Here is a 15,967-nt window from a genome sequence, read left to right as displayed (position 1 = left end):
TGTACCACAGCATCCATTCCTTATACTTCATATAAATGTCTTTGTGTCACGGCAGGTCAGTTGTGTGTAAAGCCTCAGGAATTAACACTCAAGTAAAATCATGTTACTTGGAATCAGCGGGGGGGGGGGATGTTTCAAAATCTGCTCTTCTTACGCAACACCCCCCCTCCCCTCCCCTTCCCCAGCCCAGCCCCCAAACAAGGGGGAATAAATCATAATCTATCAGAATCCGCCCACACAAATATACACATGCACATTTTTACAACACCGTGACGCCATTGGCTGCTGTTGATGAATGGGTGAGTTGTTGACCAATCAGAAGCATGTGACCTGTAAATATCTAGGCCTGATCAGCGCCAGCCAGCAGCATTCTCACCGTCTTCATCACACACACACACACACATACACACACACTCTCTCACACACACACACAAACAATCTCAGAGAAGCATCATTCTGCTAATATTCAGCAGTCATCCATCCATCATGCACAGCAAAGAGCAGATCAGGTAAGAAAACAACTTCACTGTACTTTCTATTCTTTGAGCAAATTTTTATCGTTAATGTTACACTTTATTTTGGAATTCTAGCTGGGACTGATGTCTTTCCTTGCTGTAAAAATGTGATTACTAAACACATTCAAACAGTGGCTCCTTGTTTTATAGTTCTGCTGATTAATGGAGAAGCAGATTATTTCTTGTGTAGCTGTATTAAGTAATTCAAACAACAATAGAGAATTATATATTTGTATCCTGTTCACTTCCTGAAACATTACAATGCTGAAATTGAATATATTTGAAATAAATCCCTAAACTTTAAGTTCAATTCATGGTTTAACACCAATAACCTCTTTAAAGCATTAAAAGTTCATTAAAAGTTGTTGCAGTAGAAAAACATTCTATAATGAAGAATTAAAAAAGTTATTTTATTCAGTTAGTTCCCATCATCTGAATAAAAATGGCTAATTAAGAAATAAGATATGGCAAAATCTTTCATGTTTAAAGCAATAATCTAAATGAATAATACAATTTTATAAATAATAAAACTACAATTCTAGATGATTCCTTTTTAAAAGAGGAAAATACATAGAAAAGTGCAACTAAACTTCCCGCAAGATCAATGAAGATCCCAATTTCTTTACTGATTTAGGTAAATAAATGATTCTGCATTTTACAGGTGGAAAAAATAACCATGTTGATACTATGGATTCTACTGAAACAAGCGTGTTGAGCTGTAGACAAACTGAAATAATTGGTTGTATCTTTGTGTCTTGACGACGATACAACTTAATGTCCCTTCAGAATAAATGTCAGGTCAACAAGATATTTGAAGAACATCATTGTGTTTTTCATGTTCATGTGTCGAAATACTTTAAAACCTGCGTTACGTCTGCATTCTTAACTTTGATAGAAATGTGGAAACGCTGCAGCTGTTTACAGGGTCAGACGTGCTGGAACCAAATTCACACTTTAACCAGATTATCCAAACCAAACCGAATGTTCAGGTTATTCTAAATCCTATTCATTGTGAATTATGGGAACATAGGTAGAGTTCTGATGATGTTGCTGCCAATTTTCCTGCCCAAGTCTCTTTTTTTTTATTTCTTTGGATGAAAGTTAAACCAACATTCACTCTATATTCTCTCTCTCTCTTTTTTTTTTTTTTTGGTCTCAACCAAACCCCTGAAGTCATTGGCATTTATAATGTGCCACTGTTTTCACCAGCTGCTCACGAGCTGGGTCTGCTGGTTAGTGCCGGGAACCAAAATGTCACAATGAGGTGTTAATGCTCAGCGGTGAAAATAGTAAATCTGTGATCCGGGCAGCCAAATAATAACGAGCAGAATTTCACAATAATGCAAGAGCTGCAGATGTGGCGAAACGTTTGCCCGTGCATTCAGCTTTCCTTTTGACCCATGTCACATATCATCTGTGCAAAACACAACTGCCTAAAGCCAAAATAAACTACTGGCTGAGATGAGATGGTCAGAAGTAATTTAAACATTTAACTACCAGTGATGACGACAATGATGATGATGTCACATCATCTTGACAACACAACAGCATCTCATTCCATAAGCATTTGGCCTTAAATCACTTTTTTGTTGGGTTTTTTTTTTGTCTCCCTCTTTTCCTGTAGTCATGACGAATATCAGAAAACAGCCGATTGGTTGATGTCCCAGACGAAGCATCGTCCTCAGGTGGCGATCATCTGCGGGTCCGGACTGGGCATGCTCGCAGACACCCTCAAATGTCAAGACTCTTTCCCCTATTCTGACATACCAGGCTTCCCCCAGAGCACAGGTAATCCCAGTCCACTTCCCCTCTGTGTCAAAAATGACTTGATCGTTTCAGAACTCACTGTATTTTGCATTTAATATGAAGGTGCAATGCCTTTGTTTACATTTGAATGTTCCCGCTGCCTCTGATTACCAAAACTTACAGATTAAGTTTTATCCTCTTCACACACAATAGCTGAGAATTTAATACTGAATTGGAAAGTTGTTTGTATTCTAGAAAGAAAAAAAATGCTCACCGACCTCAAAACACCAAGGATTTGACCGGCTGGAAAATGAATGAAAATCAATTAGGATGTGATTAAATCTTGCCTGTATTAATAGAATTCAGCTTTATGAGTTTCATTAAAAGGTGAAATATAAAGTGAATATACAAATAAGTGTTTGTGTTGCTGTGTTGCAGTGCAGGGTCATGCAGGCCGGCTGGTGTTTGGCGAGCTGAAGGGGAAGACGTGCGTGTGCATGCAGGGCCGCTTCCATATGTATGAAGGACACTCGCTCTGCAAGGTACGCAACAAACATCCGTCCTGCACCGGAGGATGGTTATCAAAATAAATCAAGTTTCCTAGCAAGTCTGGTTTTGTACAGCTTGGTGACAAAATAAGAACCAAAGAAAAAAAAAAAAAACAACCTGCAGAATTCAATGTATTTTTCTGTAATTCTCACTGTTTAGAGGATATATTCACACACTAACATCTGATAAAGGAAATGACAACAGCAATGCAGCATTCAGCTTTTTACTGAAGACAATTAAAACGTTTTATAAACATAGGAAATAGAATCAAAGACACACTGCAGAGACTCACTCACACACAAACTCCTGCTTGGCTGAATAAACAAACACAGTCACGCAACCTTGGTACAACTATTACATATGACTGTAATCAGCAGCATGAGACTGAACCTGCAGGAAAGTGTGTGTGTGTGTGTGTGTGTGTGTGTGTGTGTGTGTGTGTGTGTGTGTGTGTGTGTGTGTGTGTGTGTGTGTGTGTGTGTGTGGGGGTGTGTGTGTGGGGTTGTGTGTGTGTGTGTGGGGGTGTGTGCGCGCGTGCGTGTGTGTGTGACCAGCCAGCTCAAGTTATGCATGCAATTGGTCACATGCTGCCTTTTAACAGCCTGTTCAGTGCAACTATTGTTTCGCTCAACATAACACACACACACACACACACACACACACACACACACACACACACACACACACACACACACAGTCTGAATACCTGAATTTCTTGTCGCCAGCTGTTGAAGTTCATTGAAAACAAAGCCACTTAATTAAACTGATTACATAACACTTCAATCTGGGATAATAAAACACACTAATCCACTAATAATGAAGCGAATTAAGATGTTGGTTCATGAATGTGTGTGTGTGTGTGTGTGTGTGTGTGCGTGTGTGTGCATGTGTGTGTGTGTGTGTTTGTATACGTGTGTACCTGTGTGTGTGACATGATTAACAGTAATGGCGTTGTGTCGAAATATCTGTCTGTCTGTCCATCAGACGACGTTTCCCGTTCGGGTCTTCAAGCTGCTGGGGGTGGAGACGCTGATCGTGACCAACGCCGCCGGCTCATTGGCTGACGGCCTCCAGCCCGGCGACATCATGGTCATCAAGGACCACGTCAACTTCCCCGGGATGGTCGGGCTCAACCCGCTCTGTGGACCCAACGATGACAAGTAATTCCGATATTTCTAACTCTGTGTCCAACTCGGTTCATGTTGCTGCTGCTTCGGCCATTATTTCTTATTCGCTCATTGATTTTTTTTCAATTTTCTTGTGCTCGCAGGTTCGGACCTCGCTTTCCCGCCATGTCCGGTTGCTATGACAAAGCCCTGCGTTGCTCAGCGATGGAAATTGGCAAACAGCTGGGCGTGGCCGGCCTCATGCAGGAGGGCGTGTACGCCATGGTGGGCGGGCCCAACTTTGAGACCATCGCTGAGGCCAGACTGCTGCATCGACTCGGGGTCGACGCTGTTGGTGAGACATGTTAAAAAAAATTATAGTATAAATGATAAAAGGGTCATATTATACAGCTTTTCAACACTTTCACATGGTCTCGTTAGTATAAAAACTATCGTGTTCAAAGTTTATTGCCCCAAATCCAGCTTTTCCTTGATTTTCCACCATTTGAATATTGGATCATAGGAGCTGCATTCAGAATCTGCTGTGTCTGTGAGAGCTGGACTGGCTCCGCCCACACACGCCCTTCTTGGGAAGAGGAGGAAGTACTTCCTCTCGTGGTGCCATGTGCCAGAGCAGAGCTGCCTAATTGTGGGAGGAGTCAAAGAGAGGGGGGGAGGAGCCTACTTTGATTGTGATTGGCTAAACCCCCCGATGACACTATATAGGGTTTGATTTCTGATTGGCTGGTCGGTGCAACACACTTTTTTAAAAACTGAAACAAGCCAGGGAGAGAGAGGACACACTTTTTTTTCACTTCTGCGGCATCATTCCAGGTATGGGGACGATTAGTTCTGTGGGAAAACCGTCATAAAGGGAATTTTTCTTTTAATCGTTAACCTTTAACTCGGAGGTTAGCAGTTCTCGCGTGTGACAAAAAATTCCACTTCATCATGGCTTTAAATGCACGATAAACATGTTTGAAGGAATAGATGTTTTCCAGCAGTGATCCATTCATCACGTCTGCCGTTCCTCCATTTTCAGGCATGAGCACAGCGCCCGAGGTCGTCGTGGCGACTCACTGTGGCCTGAGAGTGTTTGGCCTCTCTCTGATCACCAACAAGGTAACTTCAAAACACTGATTATAGATGAATATAGAATCTCCCTCGTCAATTCGGTGATGCGGCAGAAGGTCGATACCAACAAAAAGACTCCTTCCTCCGTCCGTCTCCATCAGGTGGTGAAGAGCTACGAGGACTCGGACAGCGTAAACCACGAGGGCGTCCTGGAGGTGGGCCGCCTGCGCTCTCACACCGTGCAGCAGCTGGTCACCGAGCTGGTCAGCAGGATGGAGATCAACAACAACACCAATAATGCTGTTTAAACACACACACACACACACACACACACACACACACACACACACAAGCACATAGTGTACATATTTATCTGACTTTTTATATCTCCATGGTGCCTAAAACAAACTGTCCATCAGGGTAAATCGGATTGTAAGTATTCCTTTATTATGTCTGACGTTCAACTTTTAAAAAGAAATAATATAATTCCTAACTGCTGTGTTCGATGATGTTTTAATATAATGCGAGTCAAATGTTTTTCAATTGTTCGAGTGTACATTTTTTTTTTTTCTGCAAAATGACTGAATGTTATTTTATAAAGTACTTTACTGGTTACCTGATACATCGTCGCTCTGAATAAAACATGCTGCCCCAAATTCTCATGGTTATTTTTTTTTCTTTTCAAAGTCTACAAATGGAGAGTGTCTCTCAAGTCTGTTCGCCGTTGTTTGAAGCCGTTTTTCCGAAACTTTTTTTGCTGCTATAACATTGTCACATTACATTTATTCTTGCCAAATTCTTCAGATATTTAAAAAAATGAATAAAATGGGATCAGGTTTAAGCATTACCGTGGAGGAGCGGCGACTTTTCTCACCTTAAAGCTATTTTGTAATACGTAATTCGTAAATTCAGTCATTGCTGTCATTTGTCATTGCTAATTATTATCCGTTACTTCTCAGTTCTCTTCTGTGACCACGTGGTGGCAGCAGAACGCAATCATTTCATGCACGCATGCCCCCATATGAAACACATCATCTTACACTGAATCGATGTATATTAATTTCTTCTTCTTTTTTTTTTTTGTTAAAATGAATATTTTCCCAAACCAGAAATTAATTTACCCATACACAACTCTCAAATATACACATTTTGCAAATTAAAGAAGGGACATATTGTGTGTTTACGATCTGTCTCCACTGTAGGAATAGACTTTCTTGCTACTGATTGTTTGAACTAATGAAAGTTTATTTTTCATTTTTTTAACATGTTTCAGCGCAAGTGAGCTAATTAACATGAAACGCCTTAACAAAGTAACAACTAGTAATAACTGGATCAAAACGATCATCTGAAGGTATCATTTCGATGGGCAAATATGTGAATAAATGAATGAATGAAGTTCCACTGAGAGAGCCGTCAGCACTAAATGAACAGGGACTGATAAAGACAACGATCACCAGGCTTCCTCTGCTTCTTCACAGACTGTATTCTAGACCCGCAGGATGTACACATTAAATGCAACCTTTTGAACTGAGGGGGTGGTGAAACATCCAAACGTCTTTGAAGAGCTGAGACACTCACTCTGACACAGGAAATAATGTAAGCTCCTCTGTCATCAGATTTTTCCATCTTGGCTTGTGTGCAAGAAGTTAAAAATAATCAACAGCAAAAAAAAAAAAAAATTTGTGACGAGTCCAAATGAGAGGAAGCATTAAAACGACTTGAAATCCAAGAATTATATCAACAGTTAAATTTACATTTAACGTGACATCAACATATGTTGGCATATGTGAGTGTCGTACTGCCAATCTTCATATTTCAGTGTGCTTCTATTCGAAGTTACATTTAAACTGTTTAACTAATCTGATGGGTGAGTTTACAAGCAATCTATATAAATATGCTACAGTAGTCTAAAATACGAATACGACGTTAAAAAGCTACACTTGTTTTCTCAATTTGCATTGTTGTCTTTTATTTACCCAGGAGTGTAACTATTCTATCACTGTAGTGTGCAAATAATAATTAAACTACAGTGTTGTTGTTTTTTTAAGATAATTTACTATCTGCCAACACAGAAAATAACTCGCTGCCTCAGGGAGTAAATTGTGTTTTTTCATTTTTTTCTCCCTATTTGTATGTCTTATATGTGTCATATGTTATGTGTGTTGGCTGAGCTGTCAGCTCTGTGTGTATCAATAATAATTATCAGCTACATCAGTTAGTCTGGAGTGAAATAGTTCCGTTTGAGTCAGTCATTATAAAGTCGACAGTACGCGCTTCCCCGCACCGCCACCAGGGGTCGCCGTTTTCTGCCGTGCCGCAAAAATGGCCATAAATTGTTCAAACAAGCAAGATGTGAAGCAGCAGCATGTAGAGAGCAGTGAACAGCTTCTAGGAAGGTAAGTTCGTGTTAAATTAGGACTCACTTAAACACTTAAATAATTGTAACAGGCAAAACAAATAAGACAATTTATTTCTACAACTAAATTTTTTTTAACCAGTGTTTTAAAAACTGCTGGTGAACTTGTTGACCTCTCTTGATGATGCTACATTACTCTGGAAAATGGGTTCTTAAAAACTAGTTCGTACATTAAAAAACAAACACTTTACAAAAACAATCAAATAGTATTAATATGTGCAGCATTGTGTTAAATGCAAAGTTAGGATTTCAGTTCACAATTTCTTCTGATGAAATGACAGATAAGTAGTGTAACACTGCATAAAACAGTGAAAACTTTACAGTTCAATTCCATTTAACACTTGATATTGTGTAACTTTGATCCATGCTCACTAACAAGCCATGTGACGGGAGGCAACAGTGTCGTGATCCAAGTGTTATGTAATAACTGTACATTTAGTTGATGTTTCTTTAGGACAGCGTCATTTCATTTTCAAACGACTGATGCTCACTCATGTTAGAAGGAAAGCTGTTTGTTTTCATTAAATTATACAATTATTATTTATTTATTTATTGCTGAATATAAAATACATGAAAAAAAAAAAAAGGAGTCATGCAGCCAGAGATGATTCATTTAGACAAACTGTGTCTTTTAGGTCAAACAGGAAGTGACCAAAATGTTTGCTAAGCCAGCTCAGCCTCCACACAGATAACACACGCACACACACACACGCACACACACACGCACACACACACACACACACACACACACACACACACACACACCCACCCTCCCTCCCCACATATCTGTTTCTCCTCTGCTGTCACACACACACACACACACACACACACACACACACACACACACACACACACACACACACACACACACACACACACACACACACACACACATACACACACACGAGCAGAGGGAGGTAGATAACTGTGATTCCACTGCTGAATTTTTAACGCTGTTGTGGAACTTTTCTTTTTTTTTTTTTCCAGGCGGGTTACTGTGGCACCAGGGTACAGTTACACTGTCAGAGACACAGACATGGTTCAGTTCAGCTCTGTTGTTTACTGGGGCTGGACAGAAATACAGTGCATGGAGTGCAAGGTAAGCCTGTCTATCTATCTATCTATCTATCTCTCTATGACTATATCTCTGTGGAATTTCATCTCACTTGTGAAATTTCCCCCCAAAACAAACACATTTTACCAGCATGACGGCGGGTCGTCTTTCACTGGAGCAATGTCACATGTCAAGTGTCATTTTAAAGTTTTTGCTATCTAATTGAACTCGTCACATTTTGTAAGCTGTTTTCTGTGTGTTTGACTTTAAACTCAAAGTCATCGAGCTCGTCGCTGCTTCTTCTTCGTTCACCATAGCATCGTCTACTTTCCCGATCGGTGACCTTTTTGACATCAGCCCGGTGGTGTGTCTGGTATTCCCTCAAGGTTTTGCATTATCATTGATGCTGTTTGGGTTTTTTTTTTTAACGGTGGCAGTGAGTTCTCACGTGGTTTGACTGGCATTGCTGACTGTTGTTCTTGGCACCTTCGCATATTTGAATTATTTATTGCAGACGGTTTTTTCCCCCTGTCTGTAGTAGAGGTTTTCAATTGTGCTATTCTTTCCGAGTAACCGCGATCCCACTTGGGTGTCTGGTTTTTCCCTTGCCGAATCATCCACCGGCCGAAGATTTAGTCCGTCTATGCTTATTGGGTTATTCAGTTTTACTCGGAGCAGGTGAGTCGGGTACAAAACGTGACCTGTCGGCTCGTAAAAGCTGCAGATTCAACCTGTCGATAAAACTGTTGAGGTTTGAGGACTTTGTTAAAGATTAAGTTGTACTCCATGTTTTTATTTATATATATATATATCTGAACTCACAAGATCAGAGAGTGGAGTTGCAAGACTCTGGGAATTAAGACGTGAACGGAATTAAATAAATAAATAAAAGCTTCCTCACACAGTGAAACTCCCTGAGCTGCTTTCTGGTTGAACGATGTAGAAGAAAACGAACCTTCAAGAAATGATGATTTCCTGGTTTTGATAAGTGACACAAATTCAACTTAACTCTTAAGCTATTTGTCCAGATGTTGTTGTTTTTTTATATTTCTGCGTTGCTTTTATTATCCATTAGACACACCAGCGTAGCTGTAAGTTGTCACATTTTCAAAATTTATCAAAATCGACAAGATTGAGAGAAATTTTCTCATCGTCATCATTTTGTTTGCTTTTTTTGCGACAACTTGTAAAGGAACAGATTTCTGAAGATAATAGAAAAAATCTTTTCCAGGAGATACTGGCAGTTCATAGATTTTGCCGCAATGAATCCGTTAAGAATTTTTTTGAAAAATTGCAAAAAGACCGGAAAGTGAAACATTAGTTGTTGCTATTTCACTTTTTTTTTTTTTTTTTTTTACCACATTTACTATTTGATTGTGAGTAATTACTGTACATGACATATATTTCTCTTTTTGGAAAATACAATCGTTTTTCTTCCAAAATTGCTATAAATGGCAATTTTTCAGCTCAAAAATGTCTATAAAACAAACTGGAGCTGGAAATTTTAATCAGTGGAGGCAATAAAGAGATTATTATTAATGGAGTTAGCAGATTATGAACAAACAAAATCGGAATAAGAACCATAAACAACCTGCAGCCAGTACTTGACTTATTCTTCGAAACAACAGTGCTCTTTCTCTTGCCCCGAATTCCCACCAGCTTTGATCGGGTGCTTGTTTTTTTGTTTTTTCTGTCATGTGCTTTATGGCCTCACCTCACATGTACCTAGTGAGCAGTCTTGTTGTGGTAAATCCAGTTTATGGTAAATCTTTACATCGCAGTAACGATACATTTGCGATACAATGTGAAGTGGGGAAAAAAACAAAACAACGATGTCCACCCATACTTCCGTCACTCGTCCCGTCCAGATGCTGTAGCGACATGACCCTGAACACCCAGAGAGAGAAGGAGCCTCTGCGGCGGCGAGGCAGCACGCCCATCCCTCCCCTCTGCCACCGCCCGTCCTGGACGCGGGACCCGCGGCCGCCCGGCGCCGAGGAGCAGCCCCGTCCCCAGCGCAGCCACCCGCCCCTGGGACAGTCGGCGTCCTACCACCCCGGGGACAAGTCCCTCCACTACCGCGCCCACTGGAGCTCCGACTCGGACGACGACTCGCAGAGCGACTCGGACTGCGTCTACCGGGTGGTGCTGCTCGGCGACCACGGCGTCGGCAAGACCAGTCTGGCGGGGATCTTCGGCGGCGCCACGGAGAAGGACGAACAACCTGCAGGTGCGGCGCCGGGCGTTGCTTTTGCCGTCGATCCGCGACTTAATTTGACCATTTTGTCGTTATGGCTGATCCCAACTGTATTTAACACATTTCTGGTGTCCATCACTTGTGACGGGACCCGATTTCTGCTTGATTTTGTGACGATTAAACACTTTTAGGGTCGTCGGTTGGTGAAGTACTTAAAACTCTCGCCTCTTAGCAAATCGGCTGTTGATTACAGTTTTAGTCGACCCTTTTTGTTCTGAAGTTCTGAAAGCTCCGTGATGGAGCAGGGATTTGTACCTTTATCCTGACTTCCTCCATAGTTCACTGGGATTGGATGAAGCGTCCTCTGTTTTTTTTGTTTTTTTCACAGATTTCAATTTGGTTTTTAATTTTGGTTTCTTTCTCGTTCTTTATTCAGGTGTGAAATGACTATCGAGGCACAGAATAACAGCGAAACATCTCGTTAAACGGAGATTTCTATCCCCGAGCGTCACTTTGTTTCCCTCAACATCCACTTCAGTTTTACTCTTCAAGACTTTCTGTTGGTTACGAACCTCAAACTGCACATAAATGTTACGTTATTACTGACATTGCCGAGCGCCTTTCGTGTTGACTTTCGTGCGCCTAATAGCAGAGGCGAGTGCCTGTTTCCAGTCACGTGTTACTGAATGTCAACAATTGTAAACATGATGTCAAGAGGTCCGAGTGGGGAAACTGCTGGAGATGTTTTCTCCTCAGAGGTCTGACACTGGGTCAAACTGGTCGTCGACTAAATAGAAGTAATAGTAGCATGTTTATCGTGGAAAAAAATAAATAAATCGTATTATTAAAGGCATAAGAACAGAAGTTAAACAGTTCACAAACTACTACTTTTGAAGATAATGTTTTTTTTTTTTAATTTATCAGACATTTAATAAAAATAGAAAGAAATGATCACTCCATATATCGTATCACAACACAATAAATTAAGTTTTTTGCACTACTGCCTCACAGTGATACCCATACAGTGAGATCTCGTCAATGAGAATGTCACTTAATCACACTTGATCGCCATTCGTAACCATGTTGAACTGACACTCGTACTCCTATTTCTTATATATGATGTGATTCAAAAATACAACATTTGTTTTTTGGTTTCTTAGACGTAAAAATGCAGATGTTGTGGCGTCTGCTTCACACTATGGGGACTGAGTAGAAGTAGAATCATGCAGAATATTGTTACAACGCCACCTTGTTACCTCTCCATCCATCTGACTCATTTAGAGGTTTTGCATTTCCAGCCATAACAACGTCTGGCTTCGATACTGAAGGGTTAAATTGTCCCGATCACTTCAAATGGGAAAGCGTCAAACTACTTTTTTAATCACCGTGATTGGTAGCGGATATGCTGACAATGAGCCCAGAATCTATAATGAAATACCGCAGAAGGTTCGCAATCACATATATAGATATGATATAATCACAGCTCTCAGCTGCCGTACTGTAATTTTCAGTCCTCACACACACTGTCTCAGTCTGATTTACACGCCGCTGCCATGAGTGACCGAACACCATCGATCAGCTCTGGGGGGGGGGTCACGTGTTGTTTCGGCCCGAAGCCACAAATTGACAGGCGGCATCGACCCGGTGATGTTGTGTCATCGTGTGCGCGGCCAAATGTGTGTGCGGTTCCCTGGTTCACTGGACTGGTGTCACTCGTTTTCATCGTTGTTGAAGTTTCATCCACTTCTTACGTTGTTGGGAACATTTTAAATTTTCCCCCACAGTCGCATGGCTTTGACACTTTACTAAACGTTAAATTTGGCTGTGAACACATTTGGGAATATAAACGCCAACGTTTCTACAGTTTACTCAGTTGGTACTCTTCACGTCATCAGGCTTAACTTGTCCAACAGTTCCTCTTTATTGTTTTTGTTTTGTTTTTTGTTTTTTTACAGACGAATCGTATGAACGGACCCTGACGGTAGACGGAGAGGAAACCACTCTCATCGTCATGGATACCTGGGAGAACGACAAAGCGGTACTGTGCCTCTCTGTGTGTGTTTACGATTGTGTGTACCGTCGTGTCAAAGACATTATGTAGATGAGATGGCTCAAACAAATTCAGCATAACAGTGTGTTGTTTTTTTATTATGTTTTGCAAAACATCCACAATACAGTCAATACAGCAAAATGTATATGTGTACATCCATATCAACTGCACATTGAAAGTGCAGAACACTCAAACAATGTCCCATACAACTGCTAACTTGCCAGTATGTGGTTTAAAAAAAAACAACACTGAGGCAATTGGACTTTCATCACTTTTTATTAGCGTTAATACAAATTTTGGGGAAATTAATGGACGAATTCTGGTACATTTTGTTCATTTATTTATTTATTTTTTGTTGAAATCCGTCTTTTAGAGACAAATAGAACACAGAAGCGGTGCACTTTAAGTACAAACACGTATTTTATTCTTTGAGAGAACAGTTTGATCTGACGTCCTCCGTTCTGAACAGACACACTACGTGGACTGCTTCATGTCCCAGCATGCCTTTGCGGCATGAGCTCCATCGGAATGAGCAACGTTCGTCTTTAGACAGTAATTTGACCATCGCCTTTCAGGAGGGGGACGCCGGATCGGCCCACGACGACTGTCTGAAGGTGGGGAGCGCCTACGTCATCGTCTACTCCGTCACGGACCGCTCCAGCTTCGACGCCGCCGCCGAGCTGCGCATCACGCTGCGTCGCATCCGCCAGGCCGAGAACCTTCCCATCATCCTCGTGGGGAACAAGAGCGACTTGGTTCGGTCTCGAGAAGTCGCCGTGGAAGGTGGGAGTCACAATAAATGAATAAATAAACAAATCAGAGGGCCGCCGAGCGTCTGACGCCGCAGAGAAACCTTAAAGTCCTAGTGAAATGAAAATTCGACCTCCAAAACACTCTGGCTGTCGCTTCTAGGGACATTTTTTATGCTAACTGGCCCGAGGGTAAAATGTTAAAACACGGCAATCTGTGAGAAAATAGCAGAGAAAACAGCGGTATTTTCGCTACTCGGCGGAGCTTCTGACAATAATAGAGTGATGTCACGAGTTGTGCACACGCCCAAGTTGTGTTTACATTATGGCGGATCAGAGTTTTGGCGACGAAGAGGCTAAATTTAACGATATTTCATCATCATCGGGCATTTCAAATCCAGCGATTGATGAAGAAGACACAGAATGGGTCGTTCTGCCATCGGTGACCCCGTCTGGAACATGTTTGAGGAAGCAGAAATTGGTTCGTCCTCCATTCGTCCTCGTCTCCTCGGCCTCAGCAGCCGCTCGTTTTCACCGTGGCTTTGAGGCGTCCTGACTTTTGGCAGAACGACCCGGCTTCCTGGATCACGTCGAAGCGCTTTTCCAACTGCGCAGAATCACCGAAGATGAGTCCAGGTATTACTTGATCGTCTACTAGCCGCGCAAGCTAGCCGCTCCCACCGCCTGTGCTCCTTTTCTCCTCTCTCGGGTCTCTTCCAGGCTCAATCTTTCGTCAAGGCTCATAAAACGCCGACTATAATTTCAAAACACTGTTAAAACTTCGATATTTAAGAGGTAAACAACGCAAGCCAATGTAAACACAACAGATCGAGATCTGCACAACTCTTGACGTCACGCTCACGAAGAAGGATTCAAAATTCAAATAACTTTGTTATGCGACAACACTGGTGGGGCAGAGTCGGAGAAACCTTATAAGTAGTACCCCAACTATTTCACTAGGCCTTTAATCTGTGTGTGTTTCCCGTCCCCAGAGGGCCGGGCGTGCGCCGTGGTGTTCGACTGCAAGTTCATCGAGACGTCGGCGTCCCTGCAGCACAACGTCACCGAGCTGTTCGAGGGCGTCGTGCGCCAGATCCGGCTGCGTCGGGACGGCAGCGAGGCCATCCGGCGGCGGCGCTCCGTCTACAAGCGCAAGGAGAGCATCGCCCAGAAGGCGCGGCGCTTCCTGGACCGCCTGGTGGCGCGCAACAACCAGCGCATGGCGGTCAAGGTGCGGTCCAAGAGCTGCCACGACCTGGCCGTCCTCTGAGGACAGGGGGAGGGACGTCGACCCGGGGGGGAGGCCAGAGGAAGTCCTCCGGCTGTTTTCGCATCGAGGACGGCGACTCCGTCTTCGGATCTCAGTGAGCTAAAACAATCATCAGCGAGCCAATGAACATCCTCACTGGGATGGGGGTTTTTTTTTTTCCAGCTTGACAGTTTGGAGGCGAAACTTTTATAACTTTTCTATCAGGTGACCTACAAAATACTAAAGACACCACGAAACTGTAAAGAACTATCACTGTAGGTCAGAGGTTCAGTGTGTGTACATTTGGACGGTCAGGTATTTCTTTCTTTTGTGGCCTAAATCTGTTTACACTCGACTATCTTGCAGGGACAATTTTGTTTCTTTCGTTCTGCAGACTTAGACGAGGATTGGGTAAAGTGTAAGGCTGAGGAACGTGTGGACGTGTTTTGTTGCAGCTGTTTGGAACAAAAAAGAACTAAATCTGTTTACACACTCACCATATTGGTAACGTGTCATCGTTGTGGGCGATAAAAAAGCATTTGCATCCAAGAAAGAAGGAGATCACAACACTTTCAAGGTGAGTTCATGTTTTAAAGATTAGAGTCAGGAAAGTAGGAATTCTGACTGATCTTTGTGTGCAAAGGTGCGTGAATGGTCCAGGTGGTTTATTTTCAAGGAGAACATGTCCTGTGTTTGTCCACTGCGCTGACCTCCTGACCTCTCGACTGTTGTTTTTTTTTGGTTTAACACTGCAGAATAAAGTCTTAACTAAACTAAGTCATCCCAAACGTTATGTTTTAACAGGTGAATGCCACCGAGGCCGATCAGCATTAACTTTCCCGTAAAGCAGGTGGTAAAGATGTTCCAGATATTGATGATTTGAAGCGTATTTGTTTAGATTTCAGTGTCAAATTGAGTCCAGTTGTAGGAGATATAAGTCAGGGTATGAAAATTGTCAGGTAACTGATATGAAAAAACAAAATGAGGAATTAATTTAATCTGGTTTAATTTTTTTATTTATAATATTTTGTCAGTTTTAAAGTTTGGTGAACATTGTTTGCAAAATGGTAAACGGATTCATGGTTAACTCCACGTAGAATGTCGCACTTTGTTAGTGTCGAGCTCGTCAGGAATCTTTGAATTTAACTTAACTTGCATATTTTAAAAGGATTATTCATTAACCATATGAGTCCTGTGTTTTTATTAGATCCTTCACATGTTCCAGATCAAGCTCGTGAAAGGGCTCCCCTTGTTTTAACCAT

The 15,967-nt window shown here is 41.9% G+C and overlaps 2 protein-coding genes across 2 annotated transcripts; both read left to right on the top strand.

Moving 5' to 3' along the window:
- Positions 1-486: 486 nt before the first annotated feature.
- On the top strand, positions 487-5,298 carry pnp4a (purine nucleoside phosphorylase 4a; the record flags this gene model as incomplete). The annotated part of the gene is made up of 7 exons (XM_080495709.1): positions 487-509; positions 2,140-2,303; positions 2,700-2,803; positions 3,795-3,970; positions 4,081-4,271; positions 4,959-5,038; positions 5,152-5,298. The coding sequence occupies 7 exons, from the start codon at positions 487-489 to the stop codon at positions 5,296-5,298; spliced, it is 885 nt and encodes a 294-aa protein (XP_080351835.1).
- A 5,043-nt stretch (positions 5,299-10,341) lies between these two features.
- rem1 (RAS (RAD and GEM)-like GTP-binding 1) lies at positions 10,342-14,726 on the top strand (the record flags this gene model as incomplete). The annotated part of the gene is made up of 4 exons (XM_080494704.1): positions 10,342-10,690; positions 12,613-12,695; positions 13,283-13,490; positions 14,449-14,726. 4 exons carry the CDS (start codon positions 10,342-10,344, stop codon positions 14,724-14,726), a joined length of 918 nt encoding a protein of 305 aa, XP_080350830.1.
- Between the last annotated feature and the right edge of the window lie 1,241 nt (positions 14,727-15,967).

Source organism: Blennius ocellaris (genome assembly GCF_963422515.1).
Source record: "Blennius ocellaris genome assembly, chromosome: 4".
In the NCBI taxonomy this organism is placed as follows: domain Eukaryota; kingdom Metazoa; phylum Chordata; class Actinopteri; order Blenniiformes; family Blenniidae; genus Blennius; species Blennius ocellaris.
Note: the sequence above shows the minus strand (reverse complement) of the source record. Positions and strands in the feature narration are given on the sequence as shown.